The following is a 27,034-nucleotide window of genomic DNA, read 5'->3' as shown; positions in this document are numbered from 1 at the left end:
TTCTCTTCTAGTTACTACAGTGTGGAGTGTTGAGACCAGACACCTTTTGCTGTCTTACGGGGCAGCTACAAGCATGAACGGGACCAGGGAATGGCAGCAGCATGCAGAATCTTAGCACTCTTTAGCACAATCTTCTATATTAGGGAACTTTTAATTGACATGAGATGCTAAAGTCAGACATTGGAATTGGAAGAACTGTAAAGTGTGATTTGATCATCAAGACATCACTTGGATTTCTTAATCTTAAATGCTTATGGAAGATGTGAAGTTGAGGTGCTGCATTCTAGAACTTCAATATGTAGCTTACTCTTTTTTTCCCCCTTCTTAACAAACCACCAGTGGTTCATTTTTAGGGTTTTTTCATCAAGAGAAGAATAACTTTACTAAATTTTATTTCTTTATTTGCAAAAGAATCTTTATTAAAACACAATGTTAACTATGCACATGATGTGACCAGATCATCTTGAAAATATTCCTCTTTAGTAGGAACTCTTTGTTTGTAACTCTTGGTGTGGTCAGAATATAATACTTCCATAATTACTTATAATTCTTTCCAGTTACTGGGGCTATGCATACAACTTTTTTGATGAAATTTATGTTATTATCCTGCTCAAAGTACCATTATGGTTTCCATATGGTAATTACATTGGAAAGTTCTGCAATAAGATTCTAGTTCTCTCTTTTCTTTAAGCTTATGGTTGAAGGTTAACTTTGTTTATGCAGATTACCAAATTACTGCTGTGATGTAGTATGATAAAGTCAGCTTCTTGGATACAGACATGCCCGGGACAGCTGCCAATCAGAAATGCAAATTGCTAAATTCCAAACAGAACCAGTGACTTTGCTGCTACATATTTACTAAATTGACCACTTTGATTCTTGCTTGTTTGTCTCAGTTATAGGGAGTTTTGTACAAGGTGCCTCTTGTTTTCCATCTTCATGGCCTTTTCTGTTGAGAGACATCTAAAGTGTATTAACAGTGCATGCTTTTACTTTGTAAATGTGGTGCCAAATCCCTGTTTGCCATCGTTTTTACTGTAGCAATGTTAACTGTAGTAATCCTTAGTCAGTATGTTCTTTTGCTGAAACTGTTGCATTTTGGGACTTTTTTCCACTTTGTCATGTGTACATTTTTAATCTGTTATAGTTGGCAGCAGTATTAAAATGGTGAGTAAAGAGCCCAGGTTTGCTCCTGTTTGTAACTAGTCTTTAATGGAAATACTGTCTTCTGTTTCCTTTTGCCTTTGCAGAATGTGTTTTAGCCTTTGTCTGAGAATGGGTTTAGGTAGAAGGGTTTCCTGAAGGTCTAGTCCTTTGGTGTAATAGTATTGTTGAACCTTAGGTTTTATGTTATATCTGCATACAAGTGAATGTGATCATCATTCATTTTGCAGATTTACATTTTGCTTGTGTGGAGAGTTATATTCACTTCAACCTACAGACCCTTTTGTATAATGTACAGCAAATGTCATTAAATATTGAATGCTCTATTGGGGGAAGACAAATGAAGAGAATGCATTTTGAGCATTTCAAATCAAAAGTTTGAGCAGTGCCTTTTGGGGTCCAATGTTTTCGGATTGGATTCTATATCATCTTTTGATGTGACCTTTCACTAGTTTACAGAAAAAGGTTGGTGTCAACAAAAAAGCAAGTCATAGCAGTTCAGTGCCTTTGTTGGTTGTTTTTAACTTTTTTTCTGATTCTTTTTGGAAAATCATAGCTTACAGATGGTATAACTGTATTATATAATGAAATTTCCTTTAGATTTGGGAAAACTTGATCTGAAAGAAAATTATCAGCTTCAGTTGGTGATTGATTCAATGCCCACAATGTAAACAGGGTTGGTAGTTCTTACTCATTTTGAATATATCTTTTCCTTATTGTATTCTGTAATATAGGATCATCTGGAAACGAGAACTGGTGGAATATTATTTTCAACTTTAGTCTTTCTATATTGTGGACTAATGGAATGGTGTTATTGATAATCTAAAATAACCAATAATCCAAAAAAGTTCATTTTATTTTGAATTTGTATTTTCATTTGAATATCTATCTGATATGTTAAATTTTTAGCCCTTCTGTTAAAGAAAAATAGCAGGTCCCCATTTTCTGCCTTTGTACCATTTACATTTGCTCTCTGTTTGTTTACATGAAGATCACTTTTATTTCACCATCCCAAATAACTTATCTAAATGCACATTCCTTGAGGACACAGGGAGACAATTTAAGTCAGTGGTCTTTAATATGACTTAAGTAAAAATCACTTGGACCCATCTAAGAGATTGACTTTTGGCTGGTGGGCTGGCAATCGATTTTTTTTTTTTTTTTTTTTTTTTGAGACGGAGTCTCGCTCTGTTGCCCAGGCTGGAGTGCAGTGGCGCTATCTTGGCTCACTGCAAGCGCCGCCTCCCAGGTTCACACCATTCTCCTGCTGGGACTACAGGTGCCTGCCACCACGCCCAGCTAATTTTTTTGTATGTTTTAGTAGAAACGGTGTTTCACCGTGTTAGCCAGGATGCTCTTGATCTCCTGACCTCATGATCCACCCGCCTCGACCTCCCAAAGTGCTGGATTACAGGTGTGAGCCAGCGCACCCGGCCGGCAATTTATAATTTTTAAAAGGTGATTTTGATTACCAGTCAGGCTTGAAAATCACTGGTTTGTATTGAAACAAAAGATATTTTCTTGTAGCAGGGCTAAAATGTGAGATGAAACATTAAATCTACTAGCCTGAAAAAAAATTTCGGCATTTGTAGTCAAAGAAGCTAAAAGTTGCCTTGTGTGTTTCCTCTGGAGAATGCTGGAGATTTGTGATGGACAATGTTTCAGAATTCAGGTGCCTATGCTTTGGACCATTTAAGAAGCCATTAGTCTCTGTGTAAAGAAGAAATATTCTTAATGGACAGTCCCCCCAACCTTATAAATTCAGCTTTGCAACAGATTTTACCTCTTAGGATGAAAATTCCAAAAACTTTAACAATTATTCTTAAGTGGATCTTGAGATGACATTTTCATCTTGGACAATTTGAATTCTAAATCTCTAGTTCACAGTGAATCATTTTTTAAATTTTTACTGATGGATCGTTATATTTCACAAGGTACTACATTTTTACAGTGTAAGACTAGATGGGACCAAAATTAAAAAAAAAAATTTCTTGCCTTGTTTTTTAAATTTTCATATATATTCTATTTGTTGTATATACACATTAGACTATTTTAAAATAACAGCTGGTTTTTGTAATTCATTCAGTCACTCTATATTCTTATATTCTGGTCATTATTCTCTCATTTATAGCTGTGACATTCTTTGGACATTGCTTCCCTGGCCTGATTAGTTACTTAATATAATTTTTTCATTTGCTTAGCATGTGCGACATAGTTCTGGAGTTTCCTGTTGCAGAACTCCTTGCTGTATTGCAGTCATATATAAGGTAAAGTCAGCCTCTTGTTCCTATTAAAAACCTACCATTGATTATTTTCCCTTTTTATGTGTTAAAAAAAAAAAAAATCAGCAGCCCTCTACTCATTTGTATAAACCTAAAACATCACTGTTTTCCTTGAGTGGTAGTACTTGTGGGATCTTTCCTTTTCATGTGTAATACTGATTTTAAGAACAATGATCTTAGTTTGCCAGTGCCAGGTAATTATTGTGTTCTACTTTAGGCTTCGTAGTGCAAATCAGAGATCTGACCTGGATCACCCTCAGCTCTTTACATAGCTTTATGGTCATCATATTTTGTTGTATTGCTCCCAACAAGCACAAGAGAAAAAGGCAGGCTGCCTAGAGACCTCAAGTTCAAAGCTGATTTTGCTGACAACTGTCAGGGAGTAAAAGAAAGGCTTTTTCAGGCACTAGAGAACTAACTTTAATGATGATCAAGGTCTTTATTCCTTTATGTTTTAGTTTTTAAGATCCCTTCTCTCCCTCCTTTCCCCTCAGTTTTCTCAACATTTATGAGTTAGTTCTGCTGAGAATGACATACTTCAGAACATATCAGGATAGGGCAGTTTTTTCTCGTTTTTCTTTTTTTTTTTTTTTTTTGAGACAGTCTCGCTCTGTTGCCCAGGCTGGAGTGTAGTGGCACCATCTCTGCTCACTGCAACCTTTGCCTCGTGGGTTCAAGTGATTCTTGTGCCTCAGCCTCCCAAGTAGCTGTGATTACAGGCGTGTGCCACCACACCCGACTAACTTTTGTATTTTTAGGAGAGACAGGGTTTCACCATGTTAGCCAGGCTGGTCTCGAACTCCTGACCTCAAGTAATTTGCCTGCCTTGTCCTCCCAAAGTGCTGAGATTACAGGTGTGAACCACTCCACCCACTCAGGGCAGTTTTTTTTTCTGATACCATATCAGGCCTAGACCTGGGCTGACTCAGATCTTCTCAGGAATAAGAGGTAATAACGAATGTTAAACAGCAGTAGTTACCTGGGGTACGTGGTTAATTTGATTTAGCGGATTCTTTGGCTAAACCCTAGTAAATTAAAATGTCTGAGCCAGGTCATGGGAATATACATGTTTTTAATACATTCCTCAGGTGATTTTGATGTAGTCAATCTGGGCCAACATTTGGGGACAACTGAGTAGGACCTAATACAGGTTGAGTAGCCCTTATCCAAATCTCTTGGAACCAGAAGTGTTTGAGAGTTCAATTTTTGTCATGTTTTGAAATATTTGCATTATATACTTACTGGTTCAGGATTCCAAATCCAAAAATCTGAAATCCAAACTGCCCCAGTGCGTGCTTCCTTTGAGCATTATGTTGTCACTCAAAAAGCTTCCGATTTTGGAGCATTTTAGATTTTGGATTTTCAGGTTTGAAATGCTCAATCTATATTAAAGATCAACACAGGCAGCTGGGCGCGGTGGCTCAAGCCTGTAATCCCAGCACTTTGGGAGGCCGAGACGGGCGGATCACGAGGTCAGGAGATCGAGACCATCCTGGCTAACACGGTGAAACCCCGTCTCTACTAAAAAATACAAAAAAAAAAAACTAGCCGGGCGAGGTGGCACGCGCCTGTAGTCCCAGCTACTCGGGAGGCTGAGGCAGGAGAATGGCGTAAACCCGAGAGGCGGAGCTTGCAGTGAGCTGAGATCCGGCCATGGCACTCCAGCCTAGGCGACAGAGCGAGACTCCGTCTCAAAAAAAAAAAAAAAAAAAAAAAAAGATCAACACAGGCTGGGCACAGTGGCTCATGTCTGTAATCCCAGCACTTTGGGAGGCCGAGGTGAGCAGATCACTTGAGGTCAGGAGTTTGAGACCAGCCTGGCCAACATGGAGAAACCCCGTCTTTACTAAAAATACAAAAATTAGCCAGGCATGGTGGTGGACGCCTGTAATCCCAGCTACTCTGGAGGCTGAGGCAGGAGAATCGCTTGAACCTGGGAGGCGGAGGTTGCAGTGAGCGGAGATGGCACCACTGCACTCCAGCCTGGGCGACGGAGTGAGACTCCGTTTTTTTTTTTTTAAAGTCAACACAAACATTGAAAAGCAACTTCAGTGCACAAATAACCTCAAAATCACCAGTGAATGACCTATTTTTTCCCGAGAAGAAGTACCATTTGTACATGACTTAAAGTGCCTTCTACCAAGAAAATTACTGAAGACTGTTGGGTCACATAACATTCCTACACTTTGGATACAGAGTATTTAGTTTTATACAAAATTAAGACAACAGGAAACCTAGGATGTCCAAACATTTATTTCATTTATTTTACTGCATTTATGAAGTGAAAATTGAAAGATATACCAAATTAAAGATAAAACCCTGTGACAGATAACGGTATATGTAATAACATGAATATTTATTTACACTTGGTAGAGAAAGCAAAGCTAAGTAGCTCTAAACTAGAATGAAAGTCATTTTGAAATGGGTAAGGGGGTACATAAGGGGAATGATTGAGTCACATGTAAAAGCCTTTGTATGCTCAGTGCTAGTGTTTTTCTGAAATTCAGTGAGAATCACAAGGTACCAGAAATAATCAAATATTAATAAGTATTAATACACTACTGGGATAGACGTATCTCAGTGTACTAGCATTCACTAAGCTGTAAAATCTTTGACAGCAGGAATATTAAATTATGAACAACCTGGTTTATCTGTCTCCTCTTATCTTTTACCTCTCTCTACCCCCAAAATTCTCCTTGGGTTATCCAGACATTTTTACTAAGAGGCTTATTTATATGTAAGAGAGATTTCCAGTAGACATAACAAAACACAAGAAATTACCTGTTCTGTTTATTCTTGCTCATGTAGGATAAAGGTCCTGAGACCTCTCAGAATCTTAAGAGGTTGGAGAGTTGTTTGGAATGCTGGGTTCTGGTCTTTTCTCTGCTTCCAACTAGCTATGGAATCTTGTGTATTCTTTCAGTCTTACATCGCTCATCTGTTATCTAAAGATGGACTAAATTATTCCTTCCTGCTGTGGTATTCTGTGGCTCTCATCAAATAGAAATAACATATTTGAAAGTGCTTTGTAAATGTTATGATACTCAGGATTATACTCTACAGGGAAAAAAAAAAAAATCCTAAGGCAGCACCAACAAAGGTATTCAACATAGCTAGTGGTCTTTTACAGCATTACTTTGCCCATATTCATTTTGAAGACCTGAAATGAAGTTGAACTATAAATTGCTCTAAAATTCGTGAAGCAGGGTGAAAAGGTCTTTGCTTTGTTTTACATTTAAATCCAGCTATTTTCTGCTTATACTAGTGATTTTTCATGGCAAAAAGAAAAGTTCCCTTCTGCAGTCTCCAGTGTCTTCTGACCTCACAGAAATGTCTTCATGCTTTTACCTAGCAGGACCACCAGAGGCTCTGTCACACTTGCAGTCCCTGGCCCAACACCGAAATCCTGCTGGAATCTGTGCTCCGGGGGCTGTGCCGGGTAGAGAGGGCAGTGGGAGGTAAGAGCTCTTCACCCTTCACCACCTTCTCCACCCAGCATGGCCGGCACACTTTGGTCTACGGCACATCTCCAAGTATAGAGTGGGTTTTGAATGTTGTTATGTCTCACTGTGGGGATGGGAAGGAATACTCTGATTTGGACTCTTTGGGGGTACATGTGAGTGGATTTTATTATCAGAGTAGGAGCTGTTTCAAGTTAACATGTCTTTTATGTTGCTTTTAAGACAATTTTTATGCCGCTTTTATCCATTCTTCCTTTTATCCACAGAAATACAAATTTCTAATTATAGTGTATTTTTTCTATTTTTAAAATTGTGATAAAGCATATATAACATAAAATTTGCCATCTTAAGTATACAGTTTAGTGGCATTAAGTACATTCACACTGTTGCACAGCCATCACCGTCATCCACTTCCAGAACTTTTTTCATCTCCCTGAACTGAAGCTCTATACCTGTTAAACAATAACTCCTCATGCCCCGTCTTCTTTCAGCCCCTGGTAACCAGCATTTTCCTTTGTCTCTATGAATTTGACTATTTTAGATACCTCATATAAGTAGAATCATAGTATTTGTTCTTTTGTATCAATCATATTGTATTTTTGTCTAAAAAAGGAAAACTTTCAGATTTATGTGAAATGTAATGTAATTTACATTGGATTTATTGTAAGTAATGTCTCTTTAATCGTGCTATACTAGGGAAGTCCATTATAGTCTCTCCCTCTAAGAATATGAAGAGGAAATTTTGCCTTCAACAAACAAGCAAACTTAGTTATGTCTTTGTGATTTTATGCTATTTTCATATTCTATTTTGAGATCTATTTGTCTTAGCTTGGAGATGGTTTTGTTAAATGTCCATGATTTAGAGATGGCATAATGAAAAAATAACCAAGAATTTGGTTGGGAATGGGAGGAGCCTAGAAGAACGAGAAATTGGCTTTGATTTTATAGTGTATGGTGGGCTGTTGGTAGCTGGACGTCACCACAGGCTTTGGATTCAGAAGACCTGTTTTGGAGTTCTAGTTCTGCTACTGCCTAGCACTGTGATCTTGATGAAGATACTCTTCCTCCCTGGGCTTCAGTTTTCTCTCTATAAATTGCTAGTGATGGGGCTGGAATATTTTGAAGTTCGTTCTAACTTTAGCAGTCTTAAGAATTAAGGTTGCAGTGCCAGAAAATAGGGTTAAATATTTATTTCTGATCTGTTTACCAAAAAAAAACTTGATGGCTTAAAGTAAATAAAAATTCAACAGTATAGTGTAAATTTAAAATGAGGCAAAAGAAGATAATGACAGCAGAATATATGACTTACTTTTTATTTTAATCTTAGAGCTGTTTTATATAAGAACTTTTCATGAATACAGTCAAAATGTCCATGAGATAAAAATAAGCTATTTATGAAGGAAAAGTACAAATGCACTTTTTCTCTAGCTCTAACATGTAAGGTTTGGGAATAATCGTTGGCCTGACAAACAGTTAAGCTAGGGTAAGGGTGAATGCCTCTTCTGGAAGCCTATCCAGAGCATCAAAGTGAAGTCCTCTTACCTTTAATCACGGGAGAGCCCAGTCTGGACCAAGAGTTTGAGAAAATTATTTTTACTTTGTTCTAAGGTAATAGGTGAATGGGTGCTTAAGGGCCCCTGTTGCATTTCATGTAGACTTGCCAGAAGAGTTTTAGCTTGAAAACATCATAAGATGAATATAGGCAGATCCCAACCTCAGTAAAAAACAGCTATATAATGTTGCTTTAAGTGCTACTATCTTATCCTCTATCCTCCAAGATGAACGCTTTACATAAAGTTTGTACAAGGTGGCTTGTGTGAGTTTGTTTATAAACCAGTTAAAAGTTGGGATATCCACCAGCTATCCCAAAAGAAGGGGACTAAATACAACCCTGTTTTAGTCTGCTAGAGACTTGTCTTCTGACGGAAGACCTGTCCCACTGGCTGTGCTTCTGTACTCGTACTATAAGGCAGGTTCTGTGTGAACATTAATAACCAAGGATCCTGAGTTAGACTTATAGTTGGGTCGATAACCAATTTGTACCTAGATTGAAAGACCAAGGAAAAGTTAATAAAATAAGCAACAATCTAGTACTATGTGAGGGAAAGTAGGGCTGTCCTATATGGAGATGGAATAAATGGGATAAATTATGTTTGGGGCCTGAATAGACAAGAGCATAGCTGTATAGTGAGGGTTCTTAACCTGGGGCTTCAGAGCTCCATGAGTCTACAAAGAGACTATTTGATATGCTAGTTTTCTTTGTAATTCTCTGAATTTAATTTTATGTGTTTAAAAATATGATGAAAAGAGGTACATGGTTTCATCAGACTGCTGGAAGGATCCATGATACAAAACAGATTCAGAACTCCTGTATGTTGAGTTAAAGTGAACAGGTTAGTAATGGTTGCAGCATGATACTCAGAGTAGTTCCTGAACAGCTCTTGAGTATGAGAAGTCTTTCCCAGGTTTTTTGTTTTGTTTTGATTTTTTTGAGATGGAATCTCACTCTGTCGCCCAGGCTGGAAGTGCAGTGGCATGATCTTGGCTCACTGCAACCTCTGCCTCCTGGGTTCAGGTGATTCTCCTGCCTCAGCCTCCTGAATAGCTGGGATTACAGGCATGCCTCACAACGCCTGGCTAATTTTTGTATTTTTAGTAGAGATGGGGTTTTGCCCTGTTGGCCAGGCTGGTCTCGAACCCCTGACCTCAGGTGATCCATCTGCCTTGGCTTCCCAAAGTGCTAGGGTTACAGGTGTGAGCTACTGTGCCTGGCCAGGTTTGTTCTTTGGCTTGTTTTTTCATCAGCAGTAGCCAGAGTAGTTTCTCGGATAATTCTCCCAAGCTGCTTTCTTTTTAGGAAATCAGAAAGACTATTAAATGAATTTAACTATTAAATGAATTAATTTAGCTACAAATTTGTTCTTGTGTATTTCAAGCTTATATGGCTCTCTAGTATTAATATTGCTAGTAGCAGCCTAAGTGTGAGTGGGTGTTTCTGGCAAGGAGCAATTTCCATTTTAATTGACATTTTCTTCTATGTACTAAATTTTGGATGCCAAGAGCTTTCTTCACTGGTAGTTGTAAATGCTAAATCTATATACCTAACTTCATCACCTTCTGTCAAGATAAATGCAAACTGCATTTCCCCTCAAAGGAGTTCAAAGGAAAACTTGTTGGCGTGTTTGGGGAGATGTTGTTTTCATCCACCATCACATGGACCCAGCTGCAAAGATTTTCAGTGCCTAAAACAAGCTCACCTGTCTTGGTTCTTCTGAAACATGTAGCAGTTGAAATGAAAGTTTAGAATTGTTCCCTTGTTCCAAATTCTATGACAGAGAAGCAGCAGCAGCACAATAATATACTCTAAATAAGAGTATTTGATGTCCTCTAAGTTTATTCAGAAAGTATCTTCTGTAGCTAAGAAACATTTGTAGAGATAAAGGTCTGTTTGATAGGGGCAGAGGGATAATCTTTGCTTAATAAAGATGATCGTTTTGGGATGTATGCCTTAGAAACTAACAAACTCGCATCTTCTATCCAGTGATCCAGATCTCTGAGCTAAGGCACATAGAGGTCTGTTAGTAAAAAGGGAATGGCAGGTTTATTTAGGTTTGGTTAATACTAGTTTTTTACAGACTATAGGAAGCCTTGCTATTTTGCTTGGAATAGTTTGTTGCAGTAGTTTATTCTAAAAACCAGGTGTTGAATTTAATATATGGCAGCTTTTATATAGGATTTATTTCTGTGACCCTAAACACAAGCAGTTTTCTTTTTTCTTTTTTTTGAGACAGATTCTAGCTCTGTTGCCCAGGTTGGAGTGCAGTGGCGTGACCTTGGCTCACTGCAACCTCTACCTCCTGGGTTCAAGCAATTCTCTTGCCTCAGCCTCCTGAGTAGCTGGGATTACAGGCGCCTGCCACCATGCCCAGCTAATTTTTGTATTTTTGGTAGAGACAGGGTTTCACTGTGTTGGCCAGATTGGTCTCAAACTCCTGATCTCGTGATCCGCCCACCTCAGCCTCCCAACGTGCTGGGATTACAAGCGTGAGCCACTGCGCCCGGCCTGCACAAGCAGTTTTTACGTGCCTTCCCTTCAGTTATGTTCGTGCTCCTCAGAATAACCCTGTGAAGTAGGCAGGGAAGTCATCTTCATTTTATAGTTGAAAGACTCAAGACTCAAAAATAAAGTATTCACATTTTTGTATTAAGTTGGAAAACCAGTACTGGAACCTGGGGGGTCTTCTAACTACTGGCCTGTGCTCTTTAAGCTGCACTAGCTATCCCACTTTGAAAAGAATGTATGAAACACAGTTGCAGTCATGTATACTTCATCTCCAAAGAATGGATTCATTCTTCATGTCATAGTATATTGACTATAATCTTCTGTTTTTAATTACCCAGATTCCAAGCCTGTTTATAGAATTTATACCTGAGGAATGGTGAGGATTAGAAGAGGCCACAGTCCTTGAGGTTTTCTTTGATGATAATATCTGTAACTGCATCAAACACAAATTTGACATTCTGTGTATCTGTAGCACAGGTCATGTGACTGTAGATTTCTTTGACATCTTTTCGCATATTTAGGTCAAGGAACTGGCTCTTGATGTAATTCCCCGCATCATCATAGGAGTTGTTTCCTGGTTTTCCAGAAAAATAGTGAAAAAGTAGAATAAATGAACCCTTGTTAGTTGCTGACTCACTTTAGGTGATTGACTTGATCCTTAAAATGTAGACAACAACAGCTGGGGGCCTGTTTTTGGAGGGAAGGTTCTCGATTGCACTCCAGTGTTTCTCTCTTTAGTTGAAAAGAAATTGAGGAGAGGTGTCTCTCCACCTTTGGTTTTTAGTAGGTATCATATGAAGTCAGTGGCTCTCCTGCATCTAATCCCTGCTGTATTCCAGAGAATCTGAATTTAAACCCTGTAACTGTGCCCAAGGTTTTCCCTTAAGTTCTTTATGTCACCTTAGCCTAAAAAATGAGACAATTGCTAGTCACTACTAAAAGGCATTATTATTATTTCCAGCCCCTGACACTTACCATCATACTCTGGAAAACAAATGCTGAGATGGACTTTCTTGATTTTTTCCTCAAAGAGATCCTTCTTGTTGAGAAAGAGGACGATAGAAGTAGCCGCAAAGAACTTGTGGTTACATATGCTGTTGAACAGATGCAAAGACTCATGCATACGATTCTAGTAAGAGGAAACACCATTGGAAATATCAGATTTGGCTTACGAATAGCTACCTACTTCCTGCTCTTGTTCCCCTTGGAGAGACCAGTGCTCCAAATGTAAAAAGCAAGACAGAGAACAGCTTATCTCTTTTTAATGTACCAGAGTAAAGCCAGAGAGATGTGGGTTCGTTCTAGTTCCCTGTCTTTTTAATAGCTGTGTGACTTGTGGAAAATTATTGAGCTTTTTCTGAGTCTGTTTTCCTGTCTTATAGGGTTATAATGAAAGCTAAATGAGATTGCATATGTATTGTGTCCATGATAGTGGCTGGCATATAGGTCTATAATATGTGTTATGCAGATCTTTAGCAGCCAGGGTGCAACTGAGAACTTGACATTTTATAAGTAGTGCTGATAATGGGTTGAAACAGGCCCAAGTTAGCATGTGCCCATATGCATCTCCAGGATGATTTTGATAGGATTCTTTCATGGGGTCCCAGATCTCAGTTTGGGCTACTTTGGTCCTGTTGCCACATGGTGAGGGTTGGAGAATTTCCCAGTGCCATACCACAAGCATTTCTGCTCTCTCATTTCCTTCTCTGATTGCTACTTAGAGAGCGAGAAGTCGTGCTATATATCTGCAGAGGCTGCCCATTGCCCCAGCCCAGCCTGCTTTTAGGGAGCAGGTCTTTAGGATTTTGAAGTATGCTATCAGTTGACTTGAGTTCAGTCTACTTATCTAATAAAACAAGAACAATCTCATTTGTGGCTTTTTCCCCCATAATACTCCTGTACAACCCTTTAAGGGTCTTACAGACTTGGTTTATAGACTTTAGGGTTAAAGATGGAAAGTCTCTTATACTTTAATCTTTAGGGTTAAAGATGGGAAGTGAATAGCTCTGTAAGCCATCTTGGTTAGATGATATTCAGAGTGCCCTAATGTGAAGTTAAAACTACAAGGGGAAGGGAAGAGAACAAGCTGTGGCAAGGGATAGGAGTATCCCTTTCATCAGCAAGCTGTGGACCTCCATTTGTAAGCAGATGCTTGGGTGAAATTAACGTTTTTCACGCCTCTAACCTTTCTCACTTCAGAGAAGGTAACTGGCTGGGCTCTAACACTTGTGCTGTAGAACTCGTGTCCTACAGAATTCTACAGGCTAAAGAGAACCACTCTTGGATAGTCTTCCAGCTGCCAATTTAATTGGCATGAGAGCTGGTCTGCCAGTCTCTCCTTACTCCTATGGACAGTACATTTTTAGCATTCTAAGTGGGGTTACTAGTTCAACCCCTCTATTATGTTGCAATGAAGATTCATATATGCTATTTTCTCTGTTCTATCATTTTCATCTCCTTCCTTAGGCAACTTGGGAGAGTACTAAGTGTAACTCCTTTGCTTTGCCTAGTTGATGGTCCCTTATCTCTTTACATTCAATTCCTCTTACGAGCTTTGTGATGTCCAAGTGATACTTCGATGTCTAATTTGAGACCAAGCTCACTCTCAGTAAATTTGGAGCTCTAAAATGCTAACCTAGAACCTGCAGAAGAAGTTGTTTTTCTAGAATTATTTGCATGAGACATTGATTGGTCTGCTAGACTGAAATTACCTAAGTTGGGCAGTAGAGTGACACAAGACTTAGAGAAAGGCTCATGGGGAGAACTTGTTCTACCAAAGCTGCTTGGTGCAAGGGCCACTCACCACTTCGTCATCTTCCACCAGCACCATATCATAGGCACTGAGGGCTGCACAGAAAATGATGCAGGTGACTCCCTCGAAGCAGTGGATCCACTTCTTTCTCTCTGATCTCTGCCCTCCCACATCAAACATCCTGAGGGAAGAAGCAGCTATTTTCATAGGTATGCCCAGCATCTGACCCATAGGCCTTTGATGTTCACCCCATGAAGTGGGAGAGGAAAAGGGGGAGAAGCAGAACAGTAATTTAGATTAGGCTTCACCAAAGGCCAAGAGGCCTGCCTGTGCCCCTTTTCGGGATTTCACACGTGTATCCGAGGTGCCCCAGGGAACCATGCACTTACCTGAAATTCAAGTCTTTGACAGAAAACTTGGTTTCAATGATGCCCGTGGTTTTGACTCTGGATCGGAGCACATCTTGCTCACTAGGGAGGTACTCAGGGTCTGTGATTCGTTCTAATTGGTTCAGGTAGCTAGAGAAAAGTGATTAGCATCAGTGACAAATTTTCCACAGATAAGGCTAAGAGATGTAAAAGGTATCTTACCCAAAGTCACACAGCTAATTTGGTGATAGAAAGCAGGACTAGAAGCCATACTGTTAAATTTAGGATTCTTTCCTTTAAACCTTCATAAGTCATTAACTAGAGGAAATGGGGGATGGACTGAGGAACAAGCCCACTTGTGGCTGGGGTTCCAGCACATTTAAATCAAGTTAGGTAAGTTTTCCTTGGGTTTCCCCTGACTGCAAGCTTTTGTAGATTTTGGAATGAGATTTAGTGGTTTCAGTGGGTGCTAAAAGTTCCATCAAGAGGCAGTAAATTGAAAGAGACTTTAGAGACATGCAACACAGGCACTTTGTTTATATCCTGAATCAAACTGGGGAGGAAACATTTGAGATAACCGGGGAAATTTGAACACCAATTTGGTGATATTTGATGCTATTAAAGAATTGTTAACTATTTGGGTGTGATTATATTCTTTTTATAAAAAGGGTCAATATTTTAGAGATTCATAATGACATTTTTAGCATGAAATGATACCTGGAATTTGCTTCAGAATAATCCAGTAGGAAATGGAGGTAAAATGAAATAAGATTGGCCATGAGTTGACAACTGTTGAGGGGTAATTCATTATATTATTTCTACTTTCGTATATGTTTGAAAGTTACCATAAAAAAGAAAAAGTTAGTTTTTTAAAAGAAAAGGCAGGAGGAAGGCAGATGTGAACTGAGATGACTGAGAGGAGGAGGGAAGCACAAGTAACACAAGTGCCTGCTGTATGCCAGGCATTTTAATGTGCATATTCTCGTTTAAACTCCTAAGCCATCAAGTTTCATATCCCCATTTTACAGATGGAGAAATTCAGGAGAGTTAAAGACTTGGCTAGGGTCAAGAGAAATTGTGGTGTATTATGAAAAATATTCAGCTTTGTAGTCAAGCAGCCCAATGCAAATGCAGTCTCTGCCATTTATCTACATGACCTTGGGCAGTTGATTAACTTCTCTGAACTTCAGTTTTTCATGTGTAAAATGAGGCTAATTAGAAAGGTACCATCTACCTTAAAGTCTTATTGTGTAGATGGGTAAAGGGCCTTGAGATGATATACACAGCACACCTAGCAGTGACTGGGCTTTGAGTGCTCCAGGAACAGTAAGTGATAGCATTATTACAAGATTAGGAGACAGATGGTTAGGTTAAATAAACTCAGGTTTGACTTCAAAATCCATGCTTTTCTATGATCCCATACTGTCTGAGGTATAAATTGATATATCTGATTGATAAATTATGTCCCTTATCTTTTTGGAAGCAGCTTTGCAATGATGGTACTAATTCCTGACCACCTTCCTTTGGTTTGCCCTCGTAGTTTGTGTCCCCTACCTTGGCATCCTGACATAAGATGCTCCAGGTGTAGGAGACTCATTTCTGCTTAGTGGCCTAAGTAGAGCTTAGATTACCAGATAGAAAATTCTTCCCTGAAAGAGCCATCATGAATCACATTACTCCTGGGAGAGTGTATGACAGAACTGCAGGGCTATCTTAGGGTTCTGGAAGGAGAGGCTCAGTGTACACCTCAAGAGAACAGGGCTGAGGGCTATGAGGCAGAGCACCTCTTTTGAATTTTGCATCTTTAGCCTTGTAGGCTGTAGTGAGCCAGTGTAAAGCAATATAAAATAGTGACAACTGTGGCAGATCTCCCCATAGCATTAAATTCAAAACATTGCTGAAGCCTAACAAAACAGATCCACAGGCTGAATTCAGTCTGGGTCTCCAGCTTTCAATGCCTGAAATTTTGGGTTGGGTGAAATTTCTCCCAACCAGAGAGAAGACTGGCTAGAAGATTGCTTAAGCATCAACCCACCCTCTCCCCAGTCAAGAGTCTTACTAAGATGCGGAGTCATTGAGCTGGTATTCTGCAGCTCTCTCGAAGCAGGCTTGCACCCCGCCATCCTTCCACAACCTCCTAATGACCTCCACGAGCTCTGGAGGCATGGTTCCCTCCTCAATGGAGTCAGCCAGGTTGTTGAGCTGTCGCCCATCGTCCTGTAATGCAGAAACCTGGTTAAGAACTTCACAGGAGTAATAGCTTTCCAAGAGGCTTCTGGGAAGACTGCTGAATGGAGCATTTTACATTACTACAAAGACCTAAGATGGAAGCAATCTGCAGTGAAGATTCTATGTAAGAAAACTACTGATTAATTTTTGAGTATGCTCCCCAGATGCAGAGGGTGGCACTATACCCAGCCCTGGGATGTGTCTAAAGCAGGGCAGGGGTCCCAGGTATTTCCTCTCTGGAGTTTCTGGCTTCCATCCTTAGTCTGAAAGTTTACTGCCACAAAACGTGGGTCCTCTGCTGCAGAGAGACTGGGAATGTAAAGGCTAGATTGACCATGAAATAGACAAGATAGAAGACAGGGACCCATCACCTTTTTTCTTCAGTGATTTAAAGCTAGAAAAAGGCCAGTACTAGAAGTAGGGATTTCACTTACAAAAGTTCCATGGCCAGGAACCCAAGGGTAGCAATTTAAACGTAAAATAAAGTAAAAAAGCAGAGGAGGCTGTGAGCAGCTTTATTTTGTAAATATTTCTTATAAAGTAGGGCTTGAGGCCAGGCACGGTGGCTCACGCCTGTAATCCCAACACCTTGGGAGTCTGAGGCAAGAGGAGTGCTTAAGGCCAGGAGTTTGACAAAAAAAAAAAAAAAATAGCTGGGCGTGGTGGTGCACACCTGTGGTCCCACCTACTGGGGCTGAGGTGGGAGAATCACTTAAGCCTGGGAGGGTGAGATTGCAGTGAGCCATGATCACACCACTGCATTTCAGCTTGGGCGAGAGAGCAAGACCCTGTCCCAGTAAAAATAAAAGTGGAGGTTGCTTACTTCTCCAGGACTGCATTAAGAGATTTGAAATTCAGCAGGTGGGATTTTAGTTACTATTTTTCTTACCCATCTTTCCATATAGTTTGTATGTTTCTTCTAGCCTTTCTGCTTCCACCCTTAACCACATAATAGTAACCACATACCGCACAGCTTGATTCAGCATAGTCGATGCCCAGTGTGGTCATGGCCCGAATGATAGCCAGGATGGACTGCAGCACATTTCCATAGATGATAGCCTTGAACTCCAGGCATTCTTCTGGTGAATAGCCATCCTGGTGAATGATCCTGCAAGGGGCAGACACTCTGTCTTTAGTTGGACCTCAGTAACCAGACCTAAGGGATTAGGAATTTGGGGGTATTTAAGGGGTCATAAGAATCCTATCTCTCTGTTGCTACTGCTTTCTCAAAGCGGAGGGTGGGGGCAAGAGGTACAGATGAGGGGCATTGGAATCAGATCCTTTATACCTGGGCTCCTTGAGGCTAAAGAGCCTTTCACTTTGAATACCTCCACTGGCTGACTTCTTCACCCTATCCCAGTGCTTTGGGGCTTTGTTGCTACTCACTTCATCTGTTTGACGATGGTGCTCTTTCCTGACTCCCCAGCACCTGGAAGGAAAAATGCTTGTGCTTTCGATTTCCACCAGTTCTCCCCAGCCTTCCAGGAGATGGCTTGGGAGAAGTCAGAGCCACTGCTTGCTTGGGGGTCTTGTTAGAGGAGAATACATAGGGATGACTGCTGCCCTCAATTTCTGGCAGGCTTGAGCTTAGGCCATTCACCCTGGATTTAGAGCAGTTTCTTAATTTCAGTACTAGTTAGTTTGGGCTGTCTCATGCATGGTAGGATGTTTAGCAGCATTCCTGGCCTCTACCCACTAGAGGCCAATAGCACCCCACTTCCCTAGTTATGACAACCAAAAGTGTCTCCAGACATTTCCAAATGACTGCTGGGAGTCAAAATCTCCCAGATGTAACAGATACAGGGGGAGTCCTTTAACATTTCTCCTCTGTGCCTATTTTTGACTCAGGAGAGTGATCTTGGGGTAAGATTGGAGAGAGCTGGATCATTTCACCAAAATACTATATTTTCATCACCTTGCTGGTTCCCTTTTTTTTTGAGACAGGGTCTCAGGTTTATAGCCCAGGCTGGAGTGTCATGGCAGGATCTCAGCTTACTGCAGCCTCGACTTCCCGGGCTCAAGTGATCCTCCTACCTCAATCTCCTGAGTAGTTGGGATTCCAGGCGTGTGACATCATGCCCGGCTACATTTTTTTTTTTTTTTTTTTTTCTTTTTGAGACAGTCTTGCTCTGTCTCCCAGGCTGGAGTGCAGTGGTGCTATCTTGGCTCACTGCAACCTCTGCCTCCCGGGTTTTAAGCAGTTCTTCTGCCTCAGCCTCCTGCATAGCTGGGACTCTACAGGCGCGTGCCACCACACCTGACTAATTTTTGTATTTTTAGTAGAAACAGGGTTTCACTGTGTTGGCCAGGCTGGTCTCAAACTCCTGACCTCAGGTGATCCACCTGTCTTGGCCTCCCAAAGTGCTGGGATGACAGGCGTGCACCACTGCACTCGGCCTATTTTTTTTTTTTTTTTTTTTTTTGTAGAGACAGGGTTTCACCATGTTGCTCAGCCTGATCTTGGATGGGACTAAGTGGGTTTCCTTTATTGACTAAAGTGTCCTAATGTCCTCATTCACACTCTGCTCTCCCCATCAAAAACTTATACCTTTAATGCTGAGTTTATACTACCCTAATGCCTCGACCTCCTCCCATTTCGCCTGTGCTTGTTCCCTCTAAGCAGCTTATCCTGAATCTAGAAGAAATCTGCTTAGGCTTAAAAGATCTCTCAGTGGCCCCACCATCTCTGTTTCCCCCTGCGTAACCTCCTGGGCTCCTTAGAGTCTGGGTCCAGCTTACAGAGATGTGCTCCTTTAGTGTGTCCTTACGACTGTGCCACAGATCAGCTGGGGGAAAAGAAGGCACCTTAGCCTAGTGCGTCAATTCCCAGATCCCTTATGAGGGCTTGGAAGCCCAGCTCAGGCATCCAATCTTCTGCTACATAGACCCCACTTGCTCCAGCTACCCTACTTCTGTGGTACCAGTGGTTTCTTTTCCTAAGCCACATGTCTCAAATGTTCTTGTCTTGGTTTTATTTACAGCCATGATCAATTTCCCTGACAAATTGAGGTGCTTTTATTTTCTCAGCACAGACCAGTGATCTGCTTAGGAGCTCATCAAGTTGATGAACCTTCCATCTGGCAGGGACTTTGAAGGTGGCTATTGAATAGAGAGCCAGGAAGGGACTGCTATACATAGACACTATTCCTCCTCACTCAGGGCCCCCTGCTTCCAGAATTTTTACTGCAAACAAGAAGAAACCACTATACTTGGCAAAAACCAGTGGGACTATCTCTGGGACTGTTGGCACTGACTGTATATTGGGACTTGTGAGCCTGTTGGTGAGGGAAGGTCCTGTTCTCTTCTGATTTCTTGGCTTAGGGTTCTCTGACTGCAGATTGGGTACAATGTGCAAGTCCAGGGTCCTTGAAGCCTAAAGGATGTGTTAGATTTGGTTAGATTTGGAAATGGGAGGGTTCATGGTGGCCCTTGCACTATTCCTCACTCAAGAGTAGAAAAACTCCGGAATAGCCTTGGCATTCTGGATCCCCTTGGGGTGGCTCTTTAGGCCCCATATTAACTCAGCTCTAGATCTCCTGATCACCTAGCCTGAGACTGTGTAGAGGAGAGGAAAAATGACCTGCCACCCCTCCTTCCCATGGGGTGAGGTAGAACCCACTGACCCTTCAGGAAAGCAGGAAGGACCCCTGCCTTCTCTGGCTCATCTTCCCATCTCACTCACCCAGCAGTAGCAGCTTGACAGTCTTGGCTTCCTTATCAGCATCTTCCTGCAGCTTCTTTTCTAGCTCCTTGGACCTCTTGGCCAGTTCTTTGTCCTCAGCACTGGCTCCACTTCCCATCTTTGCCGTCTTGTCACCTTTTTCAGGCCCCTAAACCTTTCTCGTAAGGTTTCCTGTATGTGAGACGGAGAGAAGGAAAAGAGTTGGAATTGAGTATCCCAACTTGGCTCCCCTAAAAGCTGGTCTATACAAGGTCAGGTAAGAGAGCAGGCTGTAGGGTCTTGTACTCTGCCTACATTGACTGAGACTCCCTACTCCAACTGGAGACCTACTTCTTAGTCTGGGGATTGTAGCCTTTATATCTAGCAATGTGATAGGTCAAGCCAATTAAGAGCTTTGTCAGTATGGCAAGGGGTAAAGACTCAAATGTTTATGTAACTAGGGAAATGATCTGCTGGGTTCTGGGAGAAGGATAGGATGCACAACCACTTCCATCCTTTAAGGGGCTCATCCCCTGAAAGTCTCTTGCTTCCTTGGATTTATTTGCATCATAGAGCTAGAGATTACGGGCATATAGGTAGGAAGCATTCCTTATGTTGAGTCTCCAGATTATGAGGTCTTGGTTTCAAGGGCTTCAGGGTATCAAAGCATACTCGTTTACCATAGGCTGGTCCTGGCAAGGAAATTTGTTTTGGGTGGTGCCCTTCTTTGGGAAGATTAGGAATGTTTCAGGTCCCACAGTGGCTGCTGCTCCAGGAAGCTACTAGCATTGCTCCTTTGTACTGGCCCCTCTCTTTGTACTTCTGTTATTGGCACTTATCATTTCATATTGTATGTCATTTTACAAATCTTTTCCCTCACTGCATTTCTCCCCCTGGAGCTCAATGGACCAAATCTGACTCATCTTTGAACCTCTCAGAACCTGTAGTTTGTTCGTGGATCAAAAGGTTTGGTGAATGAATAAATGTAGAAAAAGGGTGTATGGTGAAGAGAATGGGGTTGCTTCCCTTCGGCCCACTAAAGCCAGCTGAGTCCCAGCTTCACTTCATAAGTGAACTTTGCTGGTATTCAGTGTGGGATTTGTGCTGCCTCACACAACAAACTCTGCTTCTTTGGGAAATTGGACTCCAGACTCTGGCTTCTCAAAGGTCGGGGCAGCTCTCTCTCCCTCTGGCTCTCATCCCAGCTGCCCTTTCCTGGGGGAAAAATGAGGGTGCGGTCTAGTAACTGCCTCACAGACATTGAGGACTCCACAGGTTGTACTCCTCTATGCCAGTTATTTCAGTTGACTTAAACGAGTCTTGCTGGTGGAGCCTCCTCGGGTGGAGATGTTTTAGAATTTTGCTGCCCAAAATGCGGATCAAGAGCCAGCAACATCAGATCACCCAGAAGCTCATTAGACATGCAGAATCTCAGGCTTTAACCCAGAACTTCTGATTCGGAATCCGCATTTTAACAAGATCTCAGGTGACTCTAAAGACATTAAAGATTGGGAAGCACTGCCCTCGGGAACTGTTTTCCCCTTAACTTACCTAATCCTAAGAATCAGCTGGGTTGCTGGTTTCTGTGTGTCCTCAAGTCTTAGGTGCCACTGACTAGAAGATCACCCTGCTTTCTGAGATGTTAAAATAGTGTACAAGTTTTTAAAGGGTATGTTAGAATCAAACTCCAGAGCCAGAGAAAATATTTTAAGCTAATACAGGTAGTTATTACGCCTGTGAAGTTTGAAAAACCCTGCCCTGAAACAGTTCTCAACTTTTAGTGTACAGTAGCATTTACCTGGAGTGCTTTTTAAAAAATACTGATTAAATTGGTCTGGAGTGCAGTCCAGGCACAAGAATTTAAAAACATCCCCAGCTGATTCTAGCGTACAGCCAAGGTGGAGAACTGAGCTCGAAGGATGTAATTTGCTCTTTCATTTGAGAGCTGGACTTGTGCAGCAGTGGCCAGTTGGGACTGGGATGGTCAGGAGTAGAATCTAGGTCTCCCCGCCTATCAGGTACCCTGAGCCATAGCTAATTATCTTCCTCCTTCACACCACCTTTCAGCGACTGTACGGGCTGATGGAGAAATAGGCAGCTGCTGAGGGGCTTTCCGTGGTAGCCATGTTTTCCCATCAAATTGGCAAGTGCTTATTGACCTAAGGGAAAACAGGAGAGTCTCTTTGAAATTGTGACTATCTTGGAATCTTCATTATAAGGTTTCAGTAATTATACCCCACTGCCAGACGTGCTGTAGCCTACCCACAGTAACTCAGTACTCACAGTAACTCACACTGAGGCCAGAGCTATGCTGAAGGCTACACCGTTCAAGGGGCTGCCTGGAACTATTAATAATTATTATGTTATAGTTATTATAATAACTACTGAACAATGTAAGTGGCTCGTAACAGTTAATTCTCACAATAACTGCTATCGTCCCCAATTTACAGACTAGATTAACAGAGACTTGAGAGTTAAGTAACTCATTTAAAGTTGGCTGGGCACAGTGGCTCATGCCTGTAATCCCAGCACTTTGGGAGGCTGAGGTGGGCGGATCACCTGAGGTCAGGAGTTCCTAGCCAACACGGTGAAACCCTGTATCTACTAAAACTACAAAAATTAGGCCAAGAGTGGTGGCTCATGCCTGTAATCCCAACACTTTGGGAGGCCGAAACGGGCAGATCATCTGAGGTCAGGAGTTTGAGACAGCCTACTCAACATGGTGAAACCCTATCTCTACTTTAAAAAAAAAATACAAAAATTAGCCGGGCATGGTGGCAGGCACCTGTAATCCCAGCTACTTGGGAGGGTGAGGCAGGAGAATCACTTGAACCCAGGAGGCACTGCACTCCAGCATGGATGACAGAACAAGATTCTGTCTCAAAAAAAAAAACAAAACAAAACCCAGCATGGTGGCATACATCCAGCTGCTTGGGAGATAGAGGCACGAGAATCGCTTGAACCCGGGAGGCGGAGGTTGCAGTGAGCCGAGATTGCACCACTGCACTCCAGCCTGGGCGACAGAGTGAGACTCTGTTTCAAAAACAAAAAAACGAAGTTATATGTCCTAGTGAACAGACAAACCAGTGATCCTTCTTTCTATTACTCCCACATAAGTAGCCAGAGAGAGAAAGCATGGGCAAATGCATGAACTCGATAACAGCAGCCCTTGTTAAAGGAACCACTAACTTGTTTCACACACAGGGAAAGTGGGCTCGTTCCTTTTTCTACTGCTACCTCTGCAAACTTCTGTGCTGCTTCTGCTTTGTTCCCTAACCTACTGGGTGGAAGTTCCCCATTCTCACTGGAAAGCTGAGAGAGGGAACTGCTAGCCCTCGCCTGGCCTGAGAACACAGATCCATTACTGTGCATACATCATCCTGATGCCCGTGACCTCCTGCCTCTGCCTCTGTTGTCAACTCTGTGCCTTTGTTGTAGCTGTTCCACTTTATGATCACATTTAGGGACAGTTTCCTGATGAAGTAAGTAAGGTATGTAGTGCTATTTCCATTTTTGAGGTGAGTGAACTGAAGTACAGAAAAGTGATCCTCACATTAATAAGCAAGGTAGTATCAGAAGCCAAGCCAGAGCTCAGTTGTTTTGATTCACAGCCCTTTATAACCATATCATCTTGGATGAAAAGTAAATCACTGTTTCTCAGTGATTTGGGCATGTTTCCTGAGTTAAGGGATCTGTCTGACATCCGTGGTAAGCTTTGTCTTAAGTGAACTGTGGGTAAAGACTTGTCCCAGATGGAGTGGGAGGATATGAAGGATGAGAACTACCTTCAGGACCTTCCAGTCCATAGGCAGAGGTGGGGGAAATTCACAGAGAAACAAATTAGTGAAAGGGATACTGCAGTAGTGCTGGGAAATTCAGAGCTGTTTAAGACCTAGCATTCACCCCTGGTAGGAAAGGCAATTAAACACACAGCTGACTGTCTGACAAGTTTTATGGCAGAAGAAAGAAAAGGGTGATTGTGAAATGAACAGACTTTCCACAGAGAAGCAGAACAACAGTGGAAATGGGAGATTAGTGTTTTGGGGAAAGGAAAGAGCATGAGAAAACAGGTAGAGGTACAAGGTACAAGGTGTGCTCAGAGAAGACCTGGACTTTGATGTGACTGGACTGGAGTGAAAGGTGCACGGAGTGGAGGGCTGGGAGGTGAAGATAAGGACAAGAAAGGGAAATTGGAGCCAGCCAGTGAAGCGCCTTCAATGGCAAGGGGTTTGGCTAAAATCCACTGGGGTCTTATAAACAAGTACAGATGGAAACAGCTGCATGGTGCTATAAACACAATGCTGGGTGACTGAGGTGGGTGGTAGAGGGAGCTGGCTGCTAGGAGAAGCTAAGAAAGCAGAGCTGAACAGCTTGTTTCTAGAAGGGCCTAGGCATAAGGTATGGTTTGGGAAATTGCCCTGGCCAAGGACCTTTTTGGAGATGCAGATATTCTCTCCCAAGTTTAGTATCTGTGAAGATTGTTCTGGCCTAGCTAGGGAGGCTGACATCACAGTGAGCTGAAGTCCAGAAGTAAAGAAAAGCAGTTCTTCAGAGAAACAGGAGTGCACCATCGTTAGGGAGCTGGGATTCCAGGAGGGTCAGTTAAGGAGCCATGTGGGGAACAGGCTAGGAGGGGAGGAAGCTGTGTTTGGAGCTAGGGAAGATCCCAGAGGCTCAAAAGCAATGTTAAGGCCTCAGTGTGAAAAAAGCCCAGGCCATAGGATGACTCAGGCCTTTATTTCCCAAGCTCTATTCTGCATAGACAATGAAACCTCACTGTGATTCTTGCTGGTATTGAGTGGGTGGAGGGACTGATGCTTAACTGTAATCAGGGCCGACTTCCTAGCAGCCACAATACACCAGATGACCTGGAAATAGGGGAGGGTTGTAGAGTGAGGGGTGTGTTGCAGATCGGACTAGGGGACTAGCATAAAGGGACTAATGAACTGGTTTGCCTGGGCTGGGTGGAGGGCAAGGATTGCCACCTATTGGCTGCTGAGGTAGGTAGGTCTGCATTAAGCAGGAGGCTCAAGAGGCCTGGCCCAATGCAAGATACTATCTTTAAAACTATGTCAACATTTGCATCTTATCAGAAGATACATGACATTCTATGTAGTTACATGGTGCTTGATTTTTGAGATTCATTTTATTCATTCTTGAGAGTCCATCAGCCTCAAAATCCCTAAGGGCCCCAAGACCAATTCAGTGGGCCACAAATGTAAACAGAATAGTTTAAGTCTGGGGTTAAGACCCAGGGAAGTCTGGGTTGGGGGGACTGTGGAGTCAATTATGGATTTTTACCGATTTTTGTTGATTTCTAGTCCCTTGATTATAAAAGTTATGGGTATGTATTATAATTTTCAAAATGCAAATAAATAAAATATAACCCATAATTCCACCACTACAGATAATCATTGGTAAACTTGTTGGTGTGTTTCTTTTCTACCCATGTATATCACATAAGTAGGACCATTCTGTATATAGTGTTTTGCATCCATTCTTTTACCTAACTTTATATTGTAAACATTTCCACATCATTAAACATTTCTCCAAGAACAATTTTTAATGGCTGTATTTCATGGTATGAATCTTCCATAAACATTCCCCTACTGTTGGGCCTTTAAAGTGTCTAACTTTCCTATGCAATACACATTGTGGTGCTGAGCAACTTTTTGCATACATATTTTTCTGGCAGCTTTTTTAAGAAAAACTCCAGAAAATTGATTACTGGGTCAAATAATAAGAACCTTTTTGAAACTTTTGATTATATATTACCAGATGGCTTTCAGAGAGATTATATCAGTGTTCAAGGCCACCAGTAATGTGTGTGCACACGTACGTGTGTGTGTGTCTCCCATCTCACTAACTATACCCTTGCCACCTGCATTAGTGTTTGTTTTTTTGTTTTTTAGTCTTTGCTATTTTGATAGGTAAACCTGGTTATCTCTGTTCTCTTTTTAGTTCTATGGATTCTGTGTGAGGTGAAGAGGCCAAGTTTTTTTAAGTTTGTTCAGGGAACAGTAGACAGGGATCAATGGAAGTGGCACCAGATGCAGGTGGAGCACAGGGTTCAAAGTCCAGAATCCAGCGTGGGGAGAGAAGAGGCAGGCAGAGTTTGGGAAGGAACTCTGCTGTGGGGGTGGTGAGAACTGGGAGGAGCCAGACAAACAGCATTAGAACAACTGGGTTTGGGGGGCAAAGGCCTCCCACAAGAGGGAAAATAGGGAAGAGATTAATTCCTGCTAATGCATTTAATTATATTCAGTGAAGTCTTAGGGACTTCCCTCCACAAGTTCCCTTTAGGTCGGATTTTCTACCCCTTGGCAGTGGGGATGCTTGTTGGATAGGATGTCTGCAGACCCCAGAACGGCTGTAAGTGAATCAACCTGTGAGTGTCAATAGAGAACCAAGGCCAAGGCTAAAGCAATGGTAATAATAAAAAAGTGCTAACTACAGGCCAGGCACAGTTCTAAGCAGTTAACTTACATTAACTCATTCATCTTAACCACCATATAAAGCAGGTACTCTTACACTCATTTTACGGAAGAAACAGAAGCACAGAGAAGTTAGGTAACTTGTCCAGTATCAGGAAGTAGGTGAAATCTGGATTTGAACGCAGACATTCTGGCTAGAGTTAAAGCTCTTAACCACCAAATACAGAAATGTGGGAAGGGGAGCCAGAATTGCAGGGCACAGCCTCCTACCTATGCCGGCCGGAAGAAAACAGACGACCAGGTGAGATTGCAGGGGCAGGACTTCTGCTTAAAATGAATCCTGGGACGATAACAACAGCTACCTTTCATTGGGCCCTGACTTCGTGCCAGGCACTAGGTAAAGGGACTTTACGTTTAATCTTCACAGTAACCCCTTTGAGTGAGGTACTGTCATTACCCCATCTTACGGATGAGGAAGCTGACGCACGAAACTGCCCCAAGATCAAGGGTCAGCTCAGGCCAGCCCTACCGCGGTGTGGCGGCTGCCCACGTGGCGCCCAGGAAGAGAAAAAAATGGCGAGGCGGGGTCGGCAGGCGGAGGCGGGGCCAGGCGGGGGCGG

At 42.0% G+C, this 27,034-nt stretch overlaps 2 protein-coding genes and 1 non-coding gene across 4 annotated transcripts in view; 2 read left to right on the top strand and 1 right to left on the bottom strand.

Annotated features, from left to right (window-relative positions):
• Positions 1-2,344, top strand: part of GNAI3 (G protein subunit alpha i3) — a 47,992-nt gene extending 45,648 nt beyond the window's left edge. Inside the window, 1 exon segment of the mRNA NM_001265973.1 lies at positions 12-2,344. The gene's annotated coding sequence lies outside the window, so the exon portion shown is untranslated.
• Positions 2,345-6,874: 4,530 nt separating this feature from the next.
• Positions 6,875-6,949, top strand: MIR197 (microRNA mir-197). The gene has a single exon (NR_032442.1). It is a non-coding gene; the product is annotated as a microRNA mir-197 (primary transcript).
• Positions 6,950-11,093: 4,144 nt separating this feature from the next.
• GNAT2 (G protein subunit alpha transducin 2) lies at positions 11,094-26,997 on the bottom strand. Of its 2 annotated transcripts, none has more exons than XM_015147829.3 (9): positions 26,685-26,997; positions 20,002-20,172; positions 17,706-17,748; positions 17,286-17,427; positions 16,150-16,307; positions 14,112-14,240; positions 13,774-13,903; positions 11,946-12,099; positions 11,094-11,544 (listed from the first exon to the last, which is right to left on the bottom strand). In XM_015147829.3, the coding sequence occupies exons 2-9, from the start codon at positions 20,117-20,119 to the stop codon at positions 11,354-11,356; spliced, it is 1,065 nt and encodes a 354-aa protein (XP_015003315.1). In that variant the 5' UTR covers positions 20,120-20,172; positions 26,685-26,997; the 3' UTR covers positions 11,094-11,353. The 2 variants fall into 2 exon arrangements, with proteins under 2 accessions (XP_015003315.1, XP_077808139.1); XM_077952013.1 differs by lacking the exon at positions 26,685-26,997 and adding an exon at positions 21,532-21,657.
• Between the last annotated feature and the right edge of the window lie 37 nt (positions 26,998-27,034).

The sequence above is a fragment of the Macaca mulatta genome, chromosome 1, assembly GCF_049350105.2.
Source record: "Macaca mulatta isolate MMU2019108-1 chromosome 1, T2T-MMU8v2.0, whole genome shotgun sequence".
Classification (NCBI taxonomy): Eukaryota; Metazoa; Chordata; class Mammalia; order Primates; family Cercopithecidae; genus Macaca; species Macaca mulatta.
This window is presented reverse-complemented; position numbering and strand designations above follow the sequence as displayed.

Coding starts and splice junctions, on each gene's coding strand:
- GNAT2 (XM_015147829.3), bottom strand. CDS start 20,119: ATGGGAAGTGGAGCCAGTGCTGAGGACAAAGAACTGGCCAAGAGGTCC. Junction 17,749..20,001: donor TGTCAAGCTGCTACTGCTGG/GTGAGTGAGATG, acceptor TTTTCCTTCCAG/GTGCTGGGGAGTCAGGAAAG. Junction 12,100..13,773: donor TGGTGGAAGATGACGAAGTG/GTGAGTGGCCCT, acceptor TCCTCTTACTAG/AATCGTATGCATGAGTCTTT.